At 41.6% G+C, this 26,562-nt stretch overlaps 1 protein-coding gene across 5 annotated transcripts in view; it reads left to right on the forward strand.

Moving 5' to 3' along the window:
* The window catches only part of SPECC1 (sperm antigen with calponin homology and coiled-coil domains 1), a 560,436-nt gene that overhangs the window by 527,385 nt on the left and 6,489 nt on the right, over positions 1-26,562 (forward strand). For all 5 annotated transcript variants that reach the window (XM_088453631.1, XM_088453630.1, XM_088453633.1 and 2 more), the window contains one exon: positions 24,891-24,950. In XM_088453631.1, the coding sequence (XP_088309757.1) occupies positions 24,891-24,950 (60 nt within the window). The remainder of the gene's footprint in view (positions 1-24,890; positions 24,951-26,562) is intronic.

Below are 26,562 nucleotides of genomic sequence, written 5' to 3' on the forward strand. Positions count from 1 at the left end.
TAAACAAATGAACACAGTTGATCAGTGTGTCCCACTCATGATATGTTGTAACACCTGAGTGACTTTTGATACTATAGGACAAGTGTATATAGTGCCTCCAGTAAACCAACATACACCGTGTAAATAAGCCATTGACCATACACCGCACATGTGTAACCGCTGCCATGCATTTATAGCATATCCACAAATATCCACATAGATACAATAAGTTATATAGCCACAGGTGTGTGCCAAAGACATGTGAGCACAACACCATGATAAGTTCATAGATACCTGTATGAGTATAGAAATTACATGGCAGCGCTGGAGACTGAGTATAGTCAAAACAATCAGACCTAAAAACATACAAGATGTCAAGATTTGTTATATGGCTGATGAGCCCATAACTCACACTTAGTTGTGCGCGTGTGTGTACACGCTGTCACCGGGCGCTGATGTAAGAACACTGTTGCTCGCGGCTATATGCCGATGAACAGGAAGCACGTGGTGTCCCGGCTTCCGTTTCCTAGTGTTCTATGGAACGCAAGCAGACCATGGTAACTAGGCAACGGTCCAAACGTGCGGAAAACTGTCCCAGCTCTGTTTAAATGATATCAAAACTGATGTATAGTGTCAGAAAGGGAACCTGATATGACTAACAAAGGCGCAACAACAGAATTGAATGCAATGACAAAATAAATGTCAATAAATCACCGAACATAATTATAAACAATGCATATGAACATGCAAAGGATCAGTTGTGATATAATAATGATTGATTCTAACACAAAGGTTGATCCTACAAAAATACATTTAGGGGATTATGATCATTTAAGCCTTTCGGCATTACAGTATCAAGACTGTGAATCCAATAACATTCCCTGCGCTTCAGACATAACAGTCTGTCATATCCTTGCTGTGGGGGAATCCAATCAATGAGTTTGCATCGTAAAGATGCTGCTTGATGTTTCTACTCATAAAAATGCCTAGCGACAGGTTTGTCGCTTTTACTGGTCTGCAGTGCCGCTCTAATCGAGGCTCGGTGATTCGCCATCCTATCTCTGAAGCGTCGGGCTGTAAGGCCTACATAATATAAGCCACAGGGGCAAATAAGTATGTATATTAAATGGTCCAGTGCACAATGTAACCTGTATTTAATAGCTATTTTTCTCCCTGTGTGTGGATGCGGAAAATTGGGTCCAATGATCATGGAAGAACAAGTAATGCAATTTCCACATGAATAGCTGCCTGGTCGTGACTGCAAAATTTCAGAGACCTCACTTTTTTTGTTTGGGTACACAGTTGGCCTCACTAACATTTGCCGTAAATTTGGTCCTCTTCGGTAGGCCATCATGGGGGGTTGTACATGTTGAAATGGTAGTGTTTTATCACTTTGTAAAATCGGCCAGTGGTGCTTAATCGATTTCTCAATAAATTTTGCGTGACCATCATAAGTGGTCGTATAGATTAGACGTGTATCATCTTTCCTAGTTGGTATTGAGTTCTCAATTGGTGTAAAAAAAATTTTTTTGGCTTTCTGCAGACTTCTATGTAAGATGGCTTGTTGGTAACCCCTTTCACGAAATCTCTTCGTCATTCCTTCCAACTGAAGTTCTCTGATTTCAGGCGAAGAGTTAATGCGCATAACCCGGAGATATTGTGATACCGGCAGATTGTCTTTTAGCGCAATAGGATGGTGACTTGAGGGTTATAAAGCCAAATTCCGGTCAGTAGACTTCCTAAATAGAGTGGTCATAAGTTTACCATCAGACAAGCTGATGGTGACGTCTAAAAAATTAATTGCATGGCTGTCAACCTCGGATGTAAAGCGTATGGGTGTATCCAATGAATTTAAATCTGTAATCATTTCATTAAAGCTTTCTAAGGTGTCTTGCCAGATAAGAAAAATATTGTCAATGAAACGAACAAAGAATCTGATACTTTGGCCATACTTAGAGATAATGTACTTTCTCTCGTAATCCGCCATGTATATGTTGGCATAGGACGGTGCCAAGTTGGACCCCATGGCCGTGCCTGATACTTGATAATAGAATTTATCCTTGTATTGAAAATGATTTTTAGAGAGGACTATTGATGCTAATTGAATCAAAAATTCAGTTGGAATCTGCTTTGGTCGCCGAGTTGACAAAGCAGTTTTTAAACATTCGAGTTCATCCGCATGTGGTATAACAGTATATAACGACTTCACGTCCAATGTTGCTAGTAAGACACTATTTAAATTACCAATAGTTCTCAATAATTGTAACAAATGACCAGTATCTCTTAAATAGGTTTCATGCTTATTGACTAAAGGTTGCAATTCGTAGTCAATAAAAATAGCCAATGGTTGTAAAACAGATCCTTGTGCAGAAATGATTGGTCTGCCGGGAGGTTTTATTATAGTTTTATGTATTTTCGGTATAGTGTATAAGATAGGACATCTTGGGGTTTCAACCGTCAAAAATGAAAATTCATCCTGGTCAATCCATCCCTGAACCAGAGCCTCGCTGAGTGCTACATCAACCAGAGCCTTAACCGCTTGAATGGGTCTCTGAGAAACTTCTATGTATATATTTTTATCAGCAAGTTATGACATAATCTCTGCGTCGTAGTCTGTCCAATCTTGTACCACCACAGCGCCTCCCTTATCAGCAGACCTGATCACTAAATGTGGATTTTTTATCAAAGACTGTAATGCTTTTTCTTCAAGTGTAGTCAAATTATTATACATCTTCGGTGCCACATTTAACTTGATGTCATTTGAAACTAACCTGCAAAAGGTTTTAAGACTAGCATTATTGGTGGATGGGTCAAAGACAGATGGACTCTTGAACTTTTTAGTGACACTAGTGGTGCCCCTATTACCAAAGAATTCTTTCAATCTTAATGTTCTACCGAATTTATTAAAATCAATGGCACTCTTAAATTCACTATGCCTGTATGTGGGAACAAATGAAAGGCCTTTAGCCAAAACACTTAACTGTTTCATCAAGAGTGGCACTAGAAAGATTGAAAACAGTGCTCAGATCTGCCTGCCACGTCGACGTCTCCTTGTACCCCCCACGCCTCGGGTGGGGTCTGTGCCTCTTGCCTCGCTGAGGTCGGGTGGAATACGATCCTGATGCGGACCAACGTTTAAAAAATTGCCACTGGATCTATCAAATTCATAATTGACTTCAGTTTCTGAAGTGGATAACGATGATCCAGAATCTAATGGAATTTGCACCTGTCATCTCCGTCTGGACATGTAATTGAACTGTCTCGGTCTAGATGGTGTATTGTCACCCAAGAGCCAGCGATACACGGTGTGTTATTGATAATCAGAGGTGACTGCATTTAATTTTTTCCACTTGACGGCAGTTAAATCCCTTTTATAGGTCTCAACCTGTGTGTGTAATCTATCTAACCAATTGGTTCCTTTATCATCTCGCAATGTAGGTAGTGTGACAATCTCAGCTTGTTCCCTCTCAATCTGGACTTTCTGAAGTTCACTTCCAACCTCTTCAATTACCAATATCAGTAGATCTAGTGAGCATTTATTTAAGATTGCACACCACTTGCTACAGAATACAGGGTTGTTCTTCCCCAAAGTGGGTATATTGTGTATCCCAAATCCTCTAGGGATTTGTTTGCGGCGATGATACTCGGACAGAAATTGACCGTGTAATTGTAGGTCAACTTCTCTTCTCTGTAACCTCAATAATCTATAAAAGAGATCTGCGCTGGTTTCTGCTGGCAACATACTAAAATCTAATTTATCAAATAATACTTTATTTATTTCATCGTCGGTAAAAGAGATAGCCCCACTCTCTGCTTGAGAAAGCAAAGCCTCATCCAATAAACCTTGGCCACCAGACGCCATCTCAATTTAAATAGATAATGAGGTAAACAAAGGTTTCAATATAATACACAATGAATATTACCGTATTGTCAAAGTGTATGCATAAAATAATCAAATATACAAAAAACATATAATTCACAAACAACATAAACACACGATAGGAAAGAAGGATCAACTCTGTCTGTCGACTGATCCCATATGCTATTTCTTGTTCACAGTATTTTCATACATATATATACATAGGAGGCCGGGTGTCAGAAAAAGTATTTACTGGTGTAAGAGGATTCCGCACTCACGGCAAAAAATGTCAATATCAGGGTGCTTCCACGGACGTGTGAGTCCACATGCAGAATAGTATTTCCAAAGGAAGGATGCACTCTCTGTGTAAAATTATTTGCACAATTTATTCATCTTCAAAACATCCAAGTAATACAGAAGAATTCAATATTCATGGTCAACGTTTCGGTACATAGCTGTACCTTTCTCAAGACCTCAGTTCAATGAGTCATACATGAAATATCGTGGTCAATAGATGTAACAATATCTGTGAAACATACAAGAAATAAACAATGATCTGTCTATCAGGCTCCCTTCTGACAATAAACAAATGAACACAGTTGATCAATGTGTCCCACTCATGATATGTTGTAACACCTGAGTGACTTTTGATACTGTAGGACAAGTGTATATAGTGCCTCCAGTAAACCAACATACACCGTGTAAATAAGCCATTGACCATACACCGCACATGTGTAACCGCTGCCATGCATGAAACCTATTTAAGAGAATACTGGTCATTTGTTACAATTATTGAGAATTATTGGTAATTTAAATAGTGTCTTACTAGCAACATTGGACAGGAAGTCGTTATATACTGTTATACCACATGCGGATGGACTCGAATGTTTAAAAACTGTTTGTCAACTCGGCCCTCAAAACAGATTCCAACTGAATTTTTGATTCAATTAGCATCAATAGTCCTCTCTAAAAATCATTTTCAATACAAGGATAAATTCTATTATCAAGTATCAGGCACGGCCATGGGGTCCAACTTGGCACCGTCGTATGCCAACATATACATGGCGGATTACGAGAGAAAGTACATTATCTCTAAGTATGGCCAAAGTATCAGATTCTTTGTTCGTTTCATTGACAATATTTTTCTTATCTGGCAAGACACCTTAGAAAGCTTTAATGAAATGATTACAGATTTAAATTCATTGGATACACCCATACGCTTTACATCCGAGGTTGACAGCCATGCAATTAATTTTTTAGACGTCACCATCAGCTTGTCTGATGGTAAACTTATGAGCACTCTAGGAAGTCTACTGACCGGAATTTGGCTTTATTACCCTCAAGTCACCATCCTATTGCGCTAAAAGACAATCTGCTGGTATCAAAATATCTCCGGGTTATACGCATTAACTCTTCGCCTGAAATCAGAGAACTTCAGTTGGAAGGAATGATGAAGAGATTTCGTGAAAGGGGTTACCAACGAGCCATCTTACATAGAAGTCTGCAGAAAGCCAAAAAAAATTTTTTTTACACCAATTTAGAACTCAATACCAACTAGGAAAGATGATACACATCTAATCTATACGACCACTTATGATGGTCACGCAAAATTTATTGAGAAATCGATTAAACACCACTGGCCGATTTTACAAAGTGATAAAACACTACCATTTCAACATGTACAACCCCCCATGATGGCCTACCGAAGAGGACCAAATTTACGGCAAATGTTAATGAGGCCAACTGTGTACCCAAACAATAAAAGTGAGGTCTCTGAAATTTTGCAGTCACGACCAGGCAGCTATTCATGTGGAAATTGCATTACTTGTTCTTCCATGATCATTGGACCCAATTTTCCGCATCCACACACAGGGAGAAAAATAGCTATTAAATACAGGTTACATTGTGCATTGGACCATTTAATATACATACTTATTTGCCCCTGTGGCTTATATTATGTAGGCCTTACAGCCCGACGCTTCAGAGATAGGATGGCGAATCACCGAGCCTTGATTAGAGCGGCACTGCAGACCGGTAAAATCGACAAACCTGTCGCTAGGCATTTTTATGAGAAGAAACATCAAGCAGCATCTTTACGATGCAAACTCATTGATTGGATTCCCCCACAGCAAGGATATGACAGACTGTTATGTCTGAAGCGCAGGAATTGTTATTGGATTCACAGTCTTGATACTGTAATGCCGAAAGGCTTAAATGATCATAATCCCCTAAATGTATTTTTGTAGGATCAACCTTTGTGTTAGAATCAATCATTATTATATCACAACTGATCCTTTGCATGTTCATATGCATTGTTTATAATTATGTTCGGTGATTTATTGACATTTATTTTGTCATTGCATTCAATTCTGTTGTTGCGCCTTTGTTAGTCATATCAGGTTCCCTTTCTGACACTATACATCAGTTTTGATATCATTTAAACAGAGCTGGGACAGTTTTCCGCACGTTTGGACCGTTGCCTAGTTACCATGGTCTGCTTGCGTTTCATAGAACACTAGGAAACGGAAGCCGGGATACCATGTGCTTCCTGTTCAGCGGCATATAGCCGCGAGCAACAGTGTTCTTACATCAGTTCCCAGTGACAGCGTGTACACACGCGCGCACACCAGACGCCACGGCCCCAGCTGGGTTTCTTTCTACCACCGTGCACCAGGTAAACTACATTGAAGCCCATTTAACTAAGTGTGAGTTATGGGCTCATCAGCCATATAACAAATCTTGACATCCTGTAAGTTTTTAGGTCTGATTGTTTTGACTAAACTCAGTCTCCAGCGCTGCCATGCAATTTCTATACTCATACAGGTATCTATGAACTTATCATGGTGTTGTGCTCACATGTCTTTGGCACACACCTGTGGCTATATAACTTATTGTATCTATGTGGATATTTGTGGATATGCTATAAATGCATGGCAGCGGTTACACATGTGCGGTGTATGGTCAATGGCTTATTTACACTGTGTATGTTGGTTTACTGGAGGCACTATATACACTTGTCCTATAGTATCAAAAGTCACTCAGGTGTTACAACATATCATGAGTGGGACACACTGATCAACTGTGTTCATTTGTTTATTGTCAGCAGGGAGCCTGATAGACAGATCATTGTTTATTTCTTGTATGTTTCACAGATATTGTTACATCTATTGACCACGATATTTCATGTATGACTCCTTGAACTGAGGTCTTGAGAAAGGTACAGCTATGTACCGAAACGTCGACCATGAATATTGAATTCTTCTGTATTACTTGGATGTTTTGAAGATGAATAAATTGTGCAAATAATTTTACACAGAGAGTGCATCCTTCCTTTGGAAATACTATTCTGCATGTGGACTCACACGTCCGTGGAAGCACCCTGATATTGAAATTTTTTGCCGTGTGTATGTATATAGTATGTATATATAATATAGAAAAATAGCCTTGGACAGGGTACTGCATACAGAGGGACTGTATGCAAATCTGGCAGATACCAATATAGGTTCTACTATTCAGTACCCACTTGTCAAGATAATGGTCAGTCTCCTTTGCAAATCCACACATTTGATCATTTTTTATTTCTTGTATGTTTCACAGATATTGTTACATCTATTGACCACGATATTTCATGTATGACTCATTGAACTGAGGTCTTGAGAAAGGTACAGCTATGTACCGAAACGTTGACCATGAATATTGAATTCTTCTGTATTACTTGGATGTTTTGAAGATGAATAAATTGTGCAAATAATTTTACAAAGAGAGTGCATCCTTCCTTTGGAAATACTATTCTATATATATATATATATATATACATATATATAAAAGAAGGTACTCAAAGTGGACTTTAAAATTAAACTTGTGTCATTAGAACCCACACCCCCAGGTTACCTCACAGATCATTGTGCCGACCTGCATCCTTCTCCTTTCCTTACTGGACCTATCCCCACTTCTCTGCGATCCACACCAAACATGGTGGAGGGAGAGCCTCAAATGTATCCATGTCTGGTTATTTGTCAGGGCTGGTTCTCTCTCCCATGTCAGTTGACCACCAATTAATCACAGTATCCACTGCTCTTGGATCCTCCTCCTGGTAAATCGCTCTAGCCGTAACATTCTCCTCAGCTGGATTTATCATCATAAGTATCTCACTAAGGCCCCATTTATAAATGAACGAAAATACCAGTGGCAATTTTCGTTTAGTATCACTGTGATACAAACGAAAATGCCACTAGTATTTATTAATTTTTACCCCTCCGGCGAGGTCCCACGAAGTCCAGCAAAGTCCTCGTCCTGGTTCTCCGCTGGGCTGCTAGCAGCCTAATGCTGCCAGCAATGGAGCTTCAGTGTTATGCGCATGTGTGATGGTCACACTGCCTCCGCTGCCTTGCCTTCTTCCCATAGTGCATCCTGGTGCCATCTCTTCCCCAGGTATATGACGCACGCGCACCCGGCTGTCCACATGATGTAAAAGAAATTGTGATTCATCAGACCAGGCCAACTTTTTTCATTGCTTTATGGTCCAGTTCTGATGCTCACGTGCCCATTGAAGGTGCATTCGGCAGTGGACAGCATGGGCATTCTGACTGCTCCGCGGCTCTGCAACCCCATATATATAGTTGTGTGGCTTAGTCTTTATGTGTGTGTGTGTGTGTGTGTAGAAATCGATTGACTATATGTGGTACTGTAGCTTATTTACTATTGTTACTTTTGCCACCATCAGTTGAGTATGAAACTACATGTAAGTAAATATATTTAATGCTGACAAAGGACATATGCACATTTTACCAGTGGGGAAAAACATCTCCATTTGTGCTGACCTGGTGAACACAAACAAATTACGGCTGACCCGTCACTGATGTGCTTTCAGGTTTAATAATTCATAATAGAAAATAGAAAGGTTGTAAAGTGCTTCCATAATAAAATTATAAACATCAATATTCAGGTTTTCTCATGTTAAATGACACTGACATGTGTCTCTGGGACAAATGTATTCAAATGTATTGTGCATCTTGGGCAGGTTATGAATGTGTTGAGTACTTAAAACACCAGATCACAAAACACATTTGCAGATAACCCTAAGAGTAAAATGCATTATTCAGTGTTACCCTGACCTTCCACTGCAGCTCTGTTAAAAATTGTTTCCTCCCAACTCCAATACTAACGCCTTTTACTCCTCCAACATCTATACATTTGGACACATACCCTGGGGATCTGATACAGGCAGATGAGTTTCTGTGACATCACTAGCCCTTCTTCTGTGAGTGAATCCACAAAATAGAGTTCTGCAAATGAAGATAACCAAGCGGTCAGTCACTTTGTGGCAGCTCAATTGGACAAGCTCTGCCTTAATAGAATACAAAATACGCTTTTCAACACATGTATTATTAATTTATACTGCAAACCTTATATGCACTGTACAACACAGAACATCTCCAGGTTCATTGTGTAATTTATCGCAAGACCCATAACACAAGATTTAGGAGTCTACGTACTTATAATCGTGGAACTGTCACGATGATTATATATCCATATCGCAGGGGATATTTTAATTTTTGCTGGAAATATCCCCGTTATGTACAATGGAGAATTTGCAGGGACAGCGGTTGAGGTAACTGCTGTCCTTGTGCATTATATCCCTGGCAAATTGTAAAAGTCTTCCATGTTTGTGAAGGACTTCTCCCATGGAAGCTGACACTGCGCATGTCAGCTTTCGGAGCCGGCCAGAGGCTGCAAGAGAGAGATCAAAAGATCTCTTCCCCGATCTCCTGGAGCCTCCATAGGTGTAAGATAGTGTAAACTACTGGGGCCAAACTCTGAAAAGCTTTGCTTTTTGGAGTTTGGTCCACAGGGGTCAGATCGTAGTCCCCATTGATAATAATGGGGACTGTGATCTGCAGTGGTAATTAGCATTTTGCCAGAGGTTTCTGTGAACATACATAGGTACAATACATACAATTATGTAGAAATTGCAGTTTCTGCATACTTATATGTAAAAAAACACCTACATAGGCTCAGAGGAGTAGCGTGGAACCATGGTGCCCAGAGAAAGTGCCTGTCATAGCGCCCCCCCTTCCCTGTACTAAACTGTGCCAGTGGTGTATGCCCAGCCGGCGGGGGAATACTGAAGTGAAGAGAAAAACAGCAAACAGTGGCAGTATCACGCTGGGCATTGAGGTCCTATTGGAGGAATAGAATGCTTCGGTGATACATTATCTGACATTAAGGGTTAGCTACTTGTCACTGCTTTATTTATATATAGTACCTAGGATCTGACTTTTATCTCCTTTGAATCATTGTTATTAGTCAATAGAGGAGATTGTTTTATATATTCTGATTATTTACATAAACTGACAGAATACATGTGCTGGAGTGAGACTCCACAGGGTGCACAGCTTATTACTGCAATGACTTCCTCGAGCAGCTATCACTGGAATGGGAACACCTATGGGAAGCTCCCTTCTCAGCTCTGCTCCTACTTCCCAAATATACAGTGCACCTATATTAATGTGAGTACTACTAACCATGTCATGTTCCGTCTACCACCATTATTATTATTCCAGGTCTCCTAATATTTTTTAAAAATCCTTAATTTATTTAGGATATAGGGCGGAATTCAATTGATTTCGCGGCCCGCATCTCCCGTCTAAAGTGACAGGAGATCGTGGGCCGCTATGCAATTGTGCCAGCTTTTCGCGCTGATCGCGCCTATAGATGTCAGGTTTAGCCGCGTAAAGCAGCTAAATCCGACCAAAGTGCTGGTTGCGATCGCGTAAAAAGTGATGTTTGGGTGACCAAACATGTCACTTTTCGCACATTTCAGCTCTCATCCCCCAGGGGCTGCGAGCTGAAATGTAGCGCTTGGCAGCTGATCGCGCCCGACAGGAGCAAGAATAGAATAGCTCCGTCGGGCGCGATAGGGGATCAAAACAATTGAATTCCGCCCAGAGAGCAAACTAACCTAGATAAAACTAGCATGCGGCCGTCATACTATGTAGCGCCCCATGAATTCCCAAATTCTGGATGGCGCCCTCTGTCCATTTTGGCGCCTGGAGCTCATGCTCCCCCGGAACCGCCCTCGCTACTTCCCTGCATAGGCTCCAAAATTGGCACAATTGTATCTCTTTTATCGTCCTTGACTCTGTTTACAGTTTCAGACGGCAACAGATTAAATGGAGTAAAACTGCAAATATAGAATTCAAATAAGTGAGGGGTGTCAAAAGTGGTTCCATATGTCAATGCAAAGGACATAAAAATTCATAATAAAATAAATCCCCTACTACCTTTAGTACTTCTGGCTTTGACTTCCTGTCAGGCCCATATTTTTTAAACGTGCTATCTAAGCAGTATTGGGCATCCTCTCATTACAGACAGATTTTTACCAGGTACTAGTAAAATAAGGATCTACCTTTATTATCCAGATTAACCTACTTGTCTCCTCATGTATGTGCTTCGCCGTGTACTGTAGCTACTATGCTGTATACAGCACCCTACTGCAATACATGCAGAAATAAAATACAGAAATATAGTACTGTAACTAAACACGAATAATTGCCTACATTGTAATCTGTATGCTACTATGAGAGCGCAAGGCGTTTTCCACATTTGTCTATCTTACTGGGTGTTTTTTTGTGAAATGAATTTTCAGGAAACATTGTTTTGTTAATAACTCAGGAGGTTCAGAGCATTACTTCACCCATTATTTCATCATGTAGATAACCTCGCTGACATGACAGATGTGACCAGTGTGGATTGAAGAGAATTCAGGAGTCTCAGCTATTAATCGTTATTGCAGATTTAACCTGCCCTGTTTATTTTTCCTGCCGGGCTTCTGTATTGTTTATGACACACATGTAATCCTCCGTAGGGTATTATGTGATGGAAAAATATCTCTGTAAGAGCCAAGATTGGAATTATATGACAGCAGCGTAACCCCAAGTAAAATATACCATATTGTGTTCTCACATCTGCTATATTAATAGTGCTGCTATAATTGGTAGGCATTGTCTCCTGTCTGTCCTGCATCCTGCTAAGGACCTCCATGGTATGGCTTACATCACTAAGTGCAATATATTTTAGTAATTTCTATATTCAAATATACTTTTAACTTCATTTTGTTATATATACTGTCTCACATAGATTTTTTTATCACAGCATGTATATTAGGTTTATTGAACAGTATCATAGACAAGCTTGTCTTCTTGTTCGCTTAGCTCTCCAATCCATGGGTTTTATTGATATCTGGTACCGTGATTGCAGGGTTTGCTTGTGTGTATGTTGTGTAATACTCAATAGCAGCATTTTCTGAACATTTCCTAGCATTGAACATACACAGACAAAGAAGCACCTATAGTTGTGTAGTATAATAATACGAAAGAGAAACTTCCTGAGGTAAAGTATTACATACTTGCCTACTCTCCTAGGAGACTCCCGAATTCTGGGGGGTTAAGGAAGGGGGGCTTCTGGATCTACTAGATGCCCGGATATGGATTGAAATTAAATGATGTTTCTTTGGAACCAGTGATGGTTTGGTTCTGATGACTATCGACGAAGTTGTTTTTTGTTTCAACGTTCTACCAGTGAGTGGAGATAGGGGCAGTCAGACTGGTTTGATTGACTCCCGTAAGTACAGGAGATATGTGCACCTTTAGTTACATCCAATGTATTTAAAACACACATTTCTGAGCATGCCATAAACAGGACTCAAACTCTTAACCTCAAGTATACAGTTAGCCACCTAATATATGGATCTAATTGTAATTGTCAGGTAAACCATTGCAGCTAAGCAGATCTACTGTATGTAGTTTTTGCAGGGTCGTCTCCAGGGGTCGGAGCACCCTGTGCCGGCCCGCTTCACTGCGCCCTATCTTAGGGTGCGGCCGAAAATGGGGGCATGGCCTAATCACAATAGGCTACGCCCCTATGTGACATTATTAGGAGGCGTGCCTGCCACCAAATAACGTCAGGCTGGGGGGAGCCTCACTAGCTGGGCTTCCCCCACCCCCTCTCCTGTCACTGAATGGATGTCGTGCACATGCACGCAGCATCCATTTAGAGTCTCTGGGGTCCGGCACCGCTGCGGAGGTGGGGGTCCCCAACTTCCCAATTTGACCACCCGTGGGCCACTTCAGCCCACGGGTGGAACATCGGGACAGTACTGTCCCACTGAAATCGGGATGTTGGGGAGGGATGCGCCCTCTATGGCAGAGCTTTACCATGTAGTCAGCAAGTAGGATTAGTAAATACCAGAATATAGATAAAAAGTTTATTTCAAGGCAAGGTTGTAGTCTTTGGATCTAAGACAATTTTATGAACAATTAAATATATATACTATCTGTGTTTCTAAGGTTTGTGTGAGCTTTTTCATTACATTTCTAGCATTATTTTTTTCATAAAAATGTTTAACTCACTTATTTCAAAAGCCACTGTTTTGTTTGTTTTATTTTTAATATTTTATTAAAATTTTCCATAAAAAAAAAAGACTGCATAAAGAAAAGGAAAATGTAGGGACCAGAGATCACAGTAAATTGAGGGGTACCAACCAATAATCAGCCACACTAGTTTTATCTTTCCTAACATGTCTGAAGAAGTTTACCTAAAGCTCCCACATGTTAATGATTTCCAATGCAAACATAGGCCCGTATTCAATTTGGAGCGAAAAGTCCGAATCGGTGAAAAAGTATCGTTGATGACGTCATTTCGCCAGGCGGAAACTTACCCCCGTATTCAATCAAAATACTTTTCGCCGATGCGGAAAGTCAATGCAATGGACTCGGCAAAAAAGTTTCACGTATGAATAGCAGGCGGAAAAAATTGCAGAATTGGGGTTTTGGGCTGCAAACTTGCGGGAACCACCCTAAACCCTTTTTACATGCCCCTTGATGCTAACTGTGTAAAAAAATGCAAAATAATACACAAAGGACTCCCCCAAAAAAACACTTAGAATAAATGTCGGAAAAAAAAGTTGGGGCACAAATTCAAAAAGTAGCGAAATAGCCTCTGGGGGGGTCTGGAAGTATGGGGGAGGTGTTTTTTTGATTGCAGGTGCTTGCTGAAGGTGTGTTTTTTTTTGTGCACTTTAAAGCCTTATTTTAGTGACTTTGAACTATGCTTGCACCCATTTTCATGTACCCCAAATTTGATGGGAATACTTATTTTCCCAAAAAACATTTGCAAAAATGTATTCTTCATCACTTGCTCCATGACGCAAAATAGCGCCTATTGAGACCATTTCAAAACACCAAATACCTTTAGCAGAGCTATTCGGGGGTACCCATAGTGATCCCCCATATCAGTGCATCTTTTGGAGAGTGTCAGGCAGATTACCCCATTTTGGAGAGGACTTTCCGCCTGTTCAAGTTTCGCCGGGTGCCGTTTTTGCGTACTTTCAAATTGAATACGAGGAATTGCAGGGACGCACGCGAAAAGTTTTCAAACCCAAAACACGTGATATAATCAAAAAATCCGGGAGACGAAAAAGTATCGTGTGTGCGAATCTAATTCAATACGGGCCTTAACTTTTAATGTTTAGAAAACAATAATCCTTCAATAACATATATAGCGTACTTCAAAATAAATACAAATACTTTCTGATTAATATAATGTCATATAATGTCATTTGTTCTTAATTGTGAATTCTCCAATAGTATCCTGTGAATTATGCTGCAGTATGCCTACTAACAATAATACAAATTAACTATGCGTACGTTATTAACATATTAAAAAAAATGTCCTCTGAACAAGTTGATCTACGAGACCTGTAACAATGAGCTCTCAGTGACGGTCCTAGTTCTAAAATAGGAACCAACCAGCTTCATAGATAGCATGAACAAGGAGATCACTCAATGCGTTTCATTTATTACCTTGAATTAAATTTTTTTGTTTTTAATATATGAAGTCTGAGCGTAAAATGTAAATTATGTTGTAGACCTCCTTTCTTTTGGAGGGTATACAATTGGGAAGCCGGCTGCCTTAATACCGGCAGCCGGCTTCCCGACTGTCATATCCCGGCGAGGGTGAAATGCCGGGTGTCTAGAAGTAGACGCCTGACATTTCCCCGACGCCGGGTGACCAACGCCTGGCATCCCGATCGAAGGGATGCCGGGCGCCGCAAGCGCACAGCCGCGGGGTGGAGGGGGTTTTAGGTTTAGGGCACCCGGGGGGGGGACTTAGGGTTAGGCACCCCACCGGGAGGGTTAGGGTTAGGCTAGGGGGGAGGGAGGGTTAGGGTTAGGCACCCCCGGGGGGGGGGACTTAGGGTTAGGCACCCCCCCGGGGGGACTTAGATTTAGGCAGCGGGGAAGGGGGGGTTAGGGTTAGGCACTTAGAGGGGGGATTAGGGATAGGCACAGGGGGGAGGTTAGGGTTAGGCACCCCTAAGGAGGGTTAGGGGGGTTAGGTTAGTAGATACTTACCTTAGGACGATCGGGATTTCCAGCGCTGTCGGACTTCTGCTGCCGGGCTCTGCTAGTTTGTCGGGCTATCGGGATATCATACCGATTCCTTTTGGAGAACTTTCCCCCTAGTAATGATAAAGAAATGCAGTACAGTTATTCTCAATTGCACTGATTGGATATAGCTGTCGCTCTGCGTAGTCAGCACCCTGTTTAAGCCATCTTTTCTGCTGGATGTCGGTGAGTCATACAGCACTGGTGAGGGAGAGTAATCCCTAGCAGCAGGGGATCCTGGCATGCAAACCCCACAGTTGGGCAGAGGGATTTTGATATTTAAGAATTAAATTGTTTTTCACTTCCATCATAAAATACCACTAAAGACATTCCACATCTCTGTGATTAAAACGGTGCTGATATAGAATAATCTGCCAGCACATATGACATGACATGTATATGCTTTCTGATATCATTAGGCTACATTTCTGCATTAATTGTTCCAAATTAGAATTTTTGGTTCAATTGCCCTTTACTAAAAATGTATTATGTATTTTACTCTCTCTATTATGATTGACATTTTAGTTTGAAACACACTAGTACTGTATACTAAAAGATTTGAAGGCCTTTATCGATTGTAGCTCCACTTCTAACTTACCATATTTTCATATTCGATATTACCCAAACTCACCGAATTACTGAAGTGCATTACTGCCACTATCTCTGTAAGCATCAACCATTATATATACAGATCTGAGGTCCCCGTACTCCCATTAGCTATAATTAATTATAAGGTACTTTACTGTGATTGCACCTTATACTGGGTGTTTCACTTGTAGGAGGTCCGGAGCTGCCGTCCACCACAGACACCATATACAAACAAGACTGTTACAGTTACAAAAATACTGATATTGATAGACGCATGTTTAAATGCAATATGGCATCAATATTTCTCACATGATTGGCACCAACTGGACACAATTATGTTTGCTTAACTTGTATATTGTGTCTGCGGTGGGGGGTGACTTGGGGCCTCCCACGTTAAACACCCTGTACCATTACTGCTATTAAAATGGGCTGACACGTTACTATGTTCATCAGCTATAAGTGCCAGGAGAACCCCATTAAAGCAGAATTTCTTACATCCTATATGTACACTGATGCTAAATAGTTTATTTGAACCAGTTGCATCTTTTCTTTTTTGCAATATATGATCGTTATTTCCACACGTTATAATAAACCCACGTCTGTTATTTTTCAAGATTAAAACCACAAAACATACTTTTTTTCTGCACATCTAACTTTGACCTCACAGGCGCCAGGATGTTTTATGTTTATGGCACTTATCAAAGGAAGTAGAGTAAATAATGAGAAAGCCATGCACCTATATTCGAACTTATATTATACACTGGGATCACTAGGTTATGATCTTTCCAATTACAGCAGGGCTATAATTTCTCTCAGCCTAGTATACAATAAACACAGTGCCATGGTGCTGGGAGACCAGCCTTTTTCAGCTGAAATAATGACGGATTCCTGGAAGCCACAGTATCTTTTTCACAGATCGCCTGATTCCCACGTTACAGAACTGTGAAAGTGTTGTGCTGTCAAAGAACATCAAAGTAGAACAAGAAAACCTGACTAGTACCACACAATCCATTTATGTGATTGCATTTACTTAGAGTCCCTAGCAATATTCCATTACACTGATTGGAGTGACATGGATATTGGAAAATTATTTTTATTTTGTTATTGCTCTTCCTAAATGCAATTCACTGCCATGGTTTTTCCTCCCTGCTGACGATCATAATCACTCAGCAAAGTCCATTTATTCATTAAAGCATTTTTGAATACAAGTGACAAAGGAGCAGATAAATGAGAAATGTTTACACAATTTCATTTTGCATAGTATGACTCAATGATATAATTTTGCATAGAATGACTCAATGATATATTATATGTTTGCAGATTATCACCCTCTAACAGCAGCAGGACCGTGACACACTAAACATTCCAATATTTGTATGTGTGTTTTAGCAACCTGTTACTGTTGTGTTTGGAATCCTGGAAAGGGGGCCCTAGACTGCACACCCTGAAAATATATATAATAGGAGGTGCTACCTGTGGAGACTATTGTTGCAAACGCACAAAAAAGAATTACAGATGCACAACTCCAACATTAGAATTTTGCAAATAATAAAAGAGGTTTTGGCATAATCATGGTTATGGGCCTACCCACCGCACCCAGGTAACCTCTGAGGGTAGGTTCCTAACATACTGGGATTGAAATCCAGAGCGCAGGACACCCCCAAACCAGCCCAGCTGAGCCACCCCAGGGCATCACTCTTTGGCTGATCTCTGCAAGTGCAGAGATCAGCTGCAGCATGGGGGACTGATCATCAACCCCCTGACACATGCTCTGCTACGCTTTGCATGTGGGGGAGGGGGGTAACCAGTATCAGTGGGGGTAAGGAAGGGATAGGGATAAGGAAGGGATACAATAAAGCAATATGACACTGGGGGGTAAAATAATAACTAAAAAAGGCACAGTGTAGGATAGGAGGAGGAGGATTTTAAAAAAAAAAAATAGGCTTTTTACAGGGGGGGTTAGTTTAGAAAACAGATTTTTTTTTTACTACTAAGGGGTTGTCGGGGAACTATTAGGATTTATTACCACTAGGGGGGTCTATTGACAGTAGGGGGTGGGAAGTTATTTTATAATTAGGGCCTATGGACACAGGGTGGTGCTAGACACCCCTTAGGCATATTTTGTTTTCAATAAAATATTTAAATATATTTAAAAAAAATAATTTTAAACTATATTAAATAAACATTTTTTTATAATTTCTGACCAGTTTTGTTAGGAAAAAAACAGTCAGTTAAGTGGTTAAGAGGCATGTGTGGTGGTCTGATGGCAAGTAGAATAGTTTAAATATTGGTGTAATACTATAAGTATGACATACACTGTACTGTAACACATTGATTATATTAATTTGAGTTGTTGTGATGCTGTGTGTACTGTATGGCCAGCACTGTGATGCTATGTGTACTGCATGGCCAGCACTGTGATGCTGTGTGTACTGTATGGCCAGCACTGTGATGCTGTGTGTACTGCATGGCCAGCACTGTGATGCTGTGTATACTGTATGGCCAGCACTGTGATGCTGAGTGTACTGTATGGCCGCAACTGTGATGCTGAGTGTACTGTATGGCCGCAACTGTGATGATGAGAGTACTGTATGGCCGGCTCTGTGATGCTGAGTGTACTGGTTGGCCGGCTCTGTGATGCTGTATGCACTGTATGGCCAGCACTGTGATGCTGTGTGTACTGGTTGGCCCCCCTCTGTGATGCTGTATGCACTGTATGGCCAGCACTGTGATGATGTGTGTACTGGTTGGCCAGCTCTGTGATGCTGTATGCACTGTATGGCCAGAACTGTGATGCTGTGTGTACTAGTTGGCTTGCTCTGTGATGCTGTATGCACTGTATGGCCAGCACTATGATGCTGTGTGTACTGTATGGCCAGCACTGTGATGCTGTGTGTACTGTATGGCCAGCACTGTGATGCTGTGTGTACTGGTTGGCCGGCTCTGTGATGCTGTATGCACTGTATGGCCAGCACTGTGATGATGTGTGTACTGGTCGGCCAGCTCTTTCTTGCTGTATTCACTGTACGGCCAGAACTGTGATGCTGTGTGTACTAGTTAGCTGGCTCTGTGATGCTGTATGCTTTGTATGGCCAGCACTATGATGCTATCTGTACTGGTTGGCCGGCTCTGTGATGCTGTATGCACTGTATGGCCAGCACTGTGATGCTGTATGCACGATATGGCTAGCACTGTGATGCTGAGTGTACTGGTTGACCGGCTCTGTGGTACTGTATGGCCAGCACTGCGATACTGTATGGCCCGCACTGTGATGCTGTGTGTACTGGTTGGCCGGCTCTGCAATGCTGAGTGTACTGTATGGCCAGCACTGTGATGCTGTGTGTAGTGTTTGGCCGGCTCTGTGATGCTGTATGCACTGTATGGCCAGCACTGTGATGTTGCTTGTACTGGTTGGCCGGCTCTGTGATGCTGTATGCACTGTATGGCCAGCACTGTGATGCTGTATGCACTGTATGGCCAGCACTGTGATAATGTGTCTACTGTGTGGCCAGCACTGTGATGCTGTGTGTACTGGTTGGCCGGCTCTGTGATGCTGTATGCATTGTATGGCCAGCACTGTGATGCTGTGTCTACTGTGTGGCCAGCACTGTGATGCTGAGTGTACTGTATGGCCAGCACCGTGATGCTGTGTGTACTGTATGGCCGGCACTGTGATGCTGTGTGTACTGGTTGGCCGGCTCTGTGATGCTGTATGCATTGTATGGCCAGCACTGTGATGCTGTGTGTACTAGTTGGCTGGCTCTGTGATGGTGTATGCACTGTATGGCCAGTACTGTGATGCTGTATGCACTCTATGGCCAGCACTGTGATGCTGTGTGTGTTATTTGGCTGGCTCTGTGATGGTGTATGCACTGTATGGCCAGCACTGTGATGCTGTGTGTACTGTATGGCCAGCACTGTGATGCTGTGTGTACTGGTTGGCTGGCTCTGTGACGCTGTATGCACTGTATGGCCAGCACTGTGATGCTGTGTGTACTGGTTGGCAGGGCCGGCCCTAGCCAAAATTTTTTGGTAAGCAAGTATATTTTTTGGCGCCCCCCTATGCAGTGCCCCTTTTACAGTGCCATCGGTAGTGGTCCCCCCTGTGCAGTGCCCCTTGTGCCCCCAGTAGTATTCCCCTTATATAGTGCCCCCAGTAGTAGTCCCCCTATGCAGTGCCCCCAGTAGTGGTACCCACTATGCAGTGCCCTTTATATAGTGCCCCCAGTAGTGCCCCCCCCCCTTGTAGTGCCCCTAGTAGTAATCCCCCCCTTGTAGTGCCCCCAGTAGTAATCCCCCCATTGTAGTGCCCCCAGTAGTAATCCCCCCTTGTAGTGCCCCCAGTAGTATTCCCCCCCTGTAGTGCCTCCAGTTGTATTACCCCCTGTAGTGTCCCCAGTAGTATTACCCCCTGTAGTGCCCCCAGTAGTATTACCCCTGTAGTGTCCCCAGTAGTATTACCCCCTGTAGTGTCCCCAGTAGTATTACCCCCTGTAATGTCCCCAGTAGTATTCCCCCCTTGAAGTGCCCCCAGTAGTATTACCTCCTGTAGTATCCCCAGTAGTATTCCCCCCTAGTAATTTCCCCTTGTAGTGCCCCCCAGTAGTATTACCCCCTGTAGTGTCCCCAGTAGTATTCCCTCCCTAGTAATCCCCCCTTGTAGTGCCCCCCAGTAGTATTACCCCCTGTAGTATCCCCAGTAGTATTCCCCCCTGTAGTGTCCCCAGTAGTATTCCCCCCTAGTAATCCCCCCTTGTAGCGCCCCCCAGTAGTATTTCCCCCTGTAGTGTCATAAGTAGTAATCCCCCCTTGTAGCGCCCCCCAGTAGTATTACCCCCTGTAGTGTCATAAGTAGTATTCCGGCGCCGGCGGCTGTATGTTTGTGCTGTGTAGCGCTGACCGAACTCCATCCGGTCAGCGCTACATACGCGGTGCAGCTGTGTCACAGAGACACAGTCTGCACCGCGGCCCGCATGGTATGCAGCTGAGGCGCCCTTCACTATGTGGCGCCTTACGCAGCTGCGTACCATGTGTAACGGGAGAACCGGCCCTGCTGGTTGGCCGGCTCTGTGATGCTGAGTGTACTGTATGGCCAGCACTGTGATGCTGTGTGTACTGTATGGCCAGCACTGTGATGCGGTGTGTATTGGTTGGCCGGCTCTGTGATGCTGAGTGTACTGTATGGCCAGCACTGTGATGCTGTGTGTACTGGTTGGCTGGCTCTGTGACGCTGTATGCACTGTATGGCCAGCACTGTGATGCTGTGTGTACTGGTTGGCTGGCTCTGTGACACTGTATGCACTGTATGGCCAGCACTGTGATGCTGTGTGTACTGGTTGGACGGCTCTGTGATGCTGAGTGTATTGTATGGCCAGCACTGTGATGCTGTACTTATTGGTTGGCCGGCTCTGTGATGCTGAGTGTACTGTAAATTGATTTAATTTTAAAGCATATAATATAGTTAGCTGTTGATATTTGACGTTTTTCCATCTTTGCTCTTCCTTACAGTATGTTAAAAGATGGCTACACCACTGACAGTGGGTTATACATGGCACAAATACACCCATTGGTGTGCAGGTCTGTCCTCTGAAGTGAACCTCATCTTAGGCAGCATAGACGAGGTTCTCACCTGCCCTCTAGAACCCTAAAACCGCATACACACTAGATGATTTTTATGAACGATATTGGACGATAACGATATCGTTCAATGATATATCATTCATATGGTTCAGTGTGTATGCAGTGAACGACAGATGATGCTCGCTCCCACGAGGAGTTAACGATGTCTTTGGTCGTCCGTACATGCAGGCCAATCTGACGATATCGTCATGAATTACCTGTTCCGAGATGTTGCAGGATGACTTCACTGAAATAAATCTTTTAAAGATATCTATCAGTGTGTACACCCAATATCATTTGCCCTGTACTACAGAAAGTTCAAGAGAAATATTTCACCAATATCATTCATACAGCACATTGTCTAGTGTGTATGAGCCTTATGTTCCTTTCCCCCAGCTCTCTGGTCACCCTGGTGTCTGGTAGCATAAGAGGAGTGGTGATAGGAGGGGGATGAGAAAAAGTATTCTTCTGTCCCTACTCTACTCCCTGCTTTACAGCTGCCAGTGACCAGAGACTCAGGTGGCCTGTCAATTTGAATGAGCATTAATACAATATATCCTAATAGCTCACAGTAAAATGACATAGTTCACATCACACTGCCTCGCATGCTAATGTGCTGTAAATAGGTCGGTGTGATGGCAGACATGTATTTGATCATTATCTAAACATTGCATAAAAAGTTAGTGACTGTCTCCTACATGTACATATTATAGAATAAACGAACATTCATAATAATTCAGACTTTCTATTCACTTCGTGACATCACTAATGCATTTTGTCTACACACAGTGGAGACGGACATCAGTGAGACATGAGATTGCGTCCTATAAATTCACTAGGATTACGACTGGATAAAACACATATAAGAAAAATGTGGAATAAAGGGACTTAGGCAAACTTTCATGCATATATTGTATAAATAGCATATTTATATCCATATGTGGAGTCAGGCATATCTCCAGCTCTGCACCAGTAGTATATACCCCAGTTTATATAAGGCATAAATTAGATACCCTTACACCCAACCCGGCCACAATCGCAAGAACACTTTTTGTAACATTTGCTTTGAGAGCAACAAATGCATTCACTATTAGTGTTGATGTAAATTACAAAAAACCCTTTATAATGCAGCTGGTATAATCATCCTTCTGATGTATTAATGAAAGTAGCGTAATTAATGAAGAAAGTACTGATCAGCTCCAGAATCTAATCCACAATCAGAATTGGTTACTTTTGTTTTAGAAACACAGTGGTGAATTATGGGTTTTGTAAATACCGCCACTTGTACACATCACATGTTCTGATATATATCTATATATATATAATTTTCTCCAAGTCCTGCACTCACATCAACATAAGTCTCCAGCATAGGGGTGCGTTCCAGCCACACCAGTCCGTTTCCCAGATAGCAGGCAAAAATATTATTCCAAAGGAAGCACTCACCAGTTAGATGTAGCAAAAAAGATGATTTATTCCAACAGCAAAAAAGTTAGATTGCATAGCGACGTTTCGGTCAAATCCAGACCTTTTTCAAGCCAGCATCACATGTCAACGATAGCAACCATCAAATACATGAACATTGTACAGCCACAGCTCAAAGAACTGTCTTACCTTACTAGTGCAGCACCATAAATACCCGCCGTAATCACACCAATTAGTCTCACCAGCGGCATCTTCCCCATGTGCAGAGCGCGCGCACCGGAAGTGATCTCACTTCCTCCATGCCGCGCTGTAACCCTAGCAGCACTAGCTTGCGTTCCACACTCTGGAACGCACAGCAACTACCATCATACCACAGCTGAAGAGGCGCTGTCCAGGAAGTGATTTCACTTCCTCCATGTCCTGCTGAATCCCTGGCAGCGCTTGCTTGCGTTCCACGCTCTGGAACGCACAACAGCCCTCATACCACCGCTAGCGCCTCTTCAGCTGTGGTATGATGGCAGTTGCTGTGCGGGTATTTATGGTGCTGCACTAGTAAGGTAAGACAGTTCTTTGAGCTGTGGCTGTACAATGTTCATGTATTTGATGGTTGCTATCATTGACATGTGATGCTGGCTTGAAAAAGGTCTGGATTTGACCGAAACGGCGCTATGCAATCTAACTTTTTTGCTGTTGGAATAAATCATCTTTTTTGCTACATCTAACTGGTGAGTGCTTCCTTTGGAATAATATATATATATATATATATATATAATATATACTTTTTGTGGTTTCCAATAAAATAATAAAAAAAAAACCTAAAATCTCTCTAACTTTATGAGAAGGACATTATTTTGGTGTTTATTTATTGCACATTTCTGTATTTTTATGTAAGTGCTTTCTTCGTTCAATGTTACAATTCTGTTAATGGAATTTAGACTAGTAGTTCACGTTAAAGAAAATCATGTAGACTATAAAAATTCTCTGTAATGCAGTATATGCAAGTCCAGGAAGGAACTGATTTATACCCATAGAATGTAAGCGAGGGCTTGCAAGCAGAGCCCTCTTACCTCTATGGGCCGTATTCAATTTGAGGCAAAAAGTCTCGCGGGTGACGTCATTTCGGCAGGCGAAAACTTTACGCCGTTTTCAATTTCAAAGACTTTTCGCCTAGGCGGAAAGTCAATGCAATGGACCCGGCGGTAAAGTTTCGCCAATGAATAGCAAGCGGAAAAAAGTGTAGAATTGTGGTTTTGGGGTGCAATGCTGTGGGAACCCCCGTGCAGCCTTAAGATAGTCTCCCAAAGGTAAACCGTTTGGGGGCAAAAAAAACAAAGTTGGGGACAAAGTTAAAAACTAGCGAAATAGACTCAAAGGGGGGTCCCCAAGTATGCCCCAGGTGTTTTTTTGATTGCAGTTGTTTGCGGCAGGTGCATTTTTCTCTAATTTTTATAATCACTTTAGCAACTTTTAAATATGCTACCCCCCATTTTCAAGTACCCCAAATTTGCTGGGACTTGTTATTTTCGCCTCAAAGAACAGCTAAATGCTATTCTTCAACACTTATGCAAAGACGCTAATTACAACCTATTCAGAACATTTAAGTACACCAAAAACCTTCAGCAGGCCTATTCGGAGGTATCTATAGTGATCCCCCATCTCAGAGCATCTTTTGGGGGGTGTAAGGCTGATTTTCCCAAATCTGACAGTACTTTTCGCTTGTTTAAGTTTCACCAGGTCCCGTTTTCGCATCCTTTCAAATTGAATACGGAGATAAGCGGGGACGCGTGTGATACTTTTTAGCCTGCAAAACGCGCGATATAGGCAAAAAGTCCGGTAGGCGAAAAACTATCGCCGGTGCGAAACATATTGAATATGGGCCTATGTCTGTCTGTAATTACCCCGTCTTGTTCTATTACTTTTGGAATCAAGCTTGAAAACTGTCTTCTCTCTTCATTAACTTATGTTGTGTTTTGCAGAAGAGAAATCTAATGTTGGCATTTCAAGCAGCTGAAAGTATAGGAATTAAAGCAAGTCTGGTGAGTACAGAAATGTTTCTACCTGTACAAATAATGTATTCTCTTAGTTTTGCATTTTCCCATGCCCCTCTATGCTGCCTAATTTTATAATATTATAAGAAATTGTTTGATGAAGATCAAGTAACATGTGCAAAAAAAAATAAAAAATGTAAACTAAACAACAGGAAATGTGACTAGTTGGCCTTGCTTTGGAGACTTTTGACTTGTTGGCCAAGTTGGGAGGCTTTCATTAAAGCATACAGGTGTTTCCCGTTATAGCAAAATGCCTATAACAGTCATTTGACACAATTTAAGAACCCCAAATTCTTTTATTAGGGCCACTAATAAACTTCTCTTCTATTGTTTTCTTATCTCAGTTTGCCTTTTTTTGGGGTACAGACAGATCTTTCCATTTTCTGCTCAACTATTCACTGGTTACACAATGGTCCGTTTTCGGCAGAATGCCGCATCACGGCTTTCGGAGTTGGATTATGCAGGAGCACGCATAGGCAAAAAAACGCAAAATGATCGCACAAAAAGTCCCAAAGTGTGTGAAATCTTAACATCGTTTAAGTTTTCGCATTATCAGAACTAATTGAATTAGGCCCTAAGTTTCTTTCTGAGATGTTCAATTTGTATGCTACATTCCAGGACCTGATTTTCACCTGAACAATCGATGATAAATTGGTAATACATGAGAAGAGCTAAGGCCTCCTAAGATTACAGGAAACTACCTCGTCTCTATTGATATAACACCATATATGTGTAGTTAAATACCTGTATATCATGTGAGAACATTATTTGCACATTTGCCATTAATTACCTACATAGAATTATAATACAGTATAATTGTGTTTACTGACTGGTGGCTTCATTTCCCGTAAGCCCGTAGATGTGAGTACATAGTTTCAATCCGTATTCTCCATAGCTTAGTTACTAGTTTGTTTTTTTGTTTTGGTTTTATCAACTCAATAAAGAAACCTGCTATATAATACTTAGTGGTCTTTGTACTAAGCTGTGGATGAAGAAAAAGTACCAACCAATCAGATCTTAACTGCCATTTTTCAAACACAGCAGTAAAGTGACTTTTACGAGGTGATTGGTACTTTATTTCAATCCACTTTATATTTTACCAAGGCATAGTACATAGACCCCTAGTATTCTGATCACCTACAATGGAAGCAACAATTATGTGAGCTCAACCAATCTCTAGGAATACAGTCTATCATTGTCGTACAAATTGGAAGCAACCACTATGAGCCCAATTGAAATTTGGGAATGCAGCTTATCACTGAGGTACAACTCATGTCTAAATTGTATCACTTGTTCTTAATGGTTTTTATTTGTTTTTTTTACAATAAATATATGCTAAATTGTGTTCAATATATATTTATTGTATGTCATAATATTTAATTGCCTGAGGTATCTATGGTCTACACAAAATATAACTGACCCCTGAGCTTACAGGTGGGCAAATGGACAGCTCTTACCTATATATTTACTATATTGAGAGAGATTTAATTTGGGGTGTGGCTTGTCATCCAAACAATCAGGAAATATCTCATTTGAACACCTGCTATATCCTGTATATCAATGCAATATTAGGGTCTTCCACTTATCCTAAAGCATATTC

The sequence above is a fragment of the Taudactylus pleione genome, unplaced genomic scaffold, assembly GCF_031769625.1.
Source record: "Taudactylus pleione unplaced genomic scaffold, aTauple2 ptg000585l, whole genome shotgun sequence".
Lineage (NCBI taxonomy): Eukaryota > Metazoa > Chordata > Amphibia > Anura > Myobatrachidae > Taudactylus > Taudactylus pleione.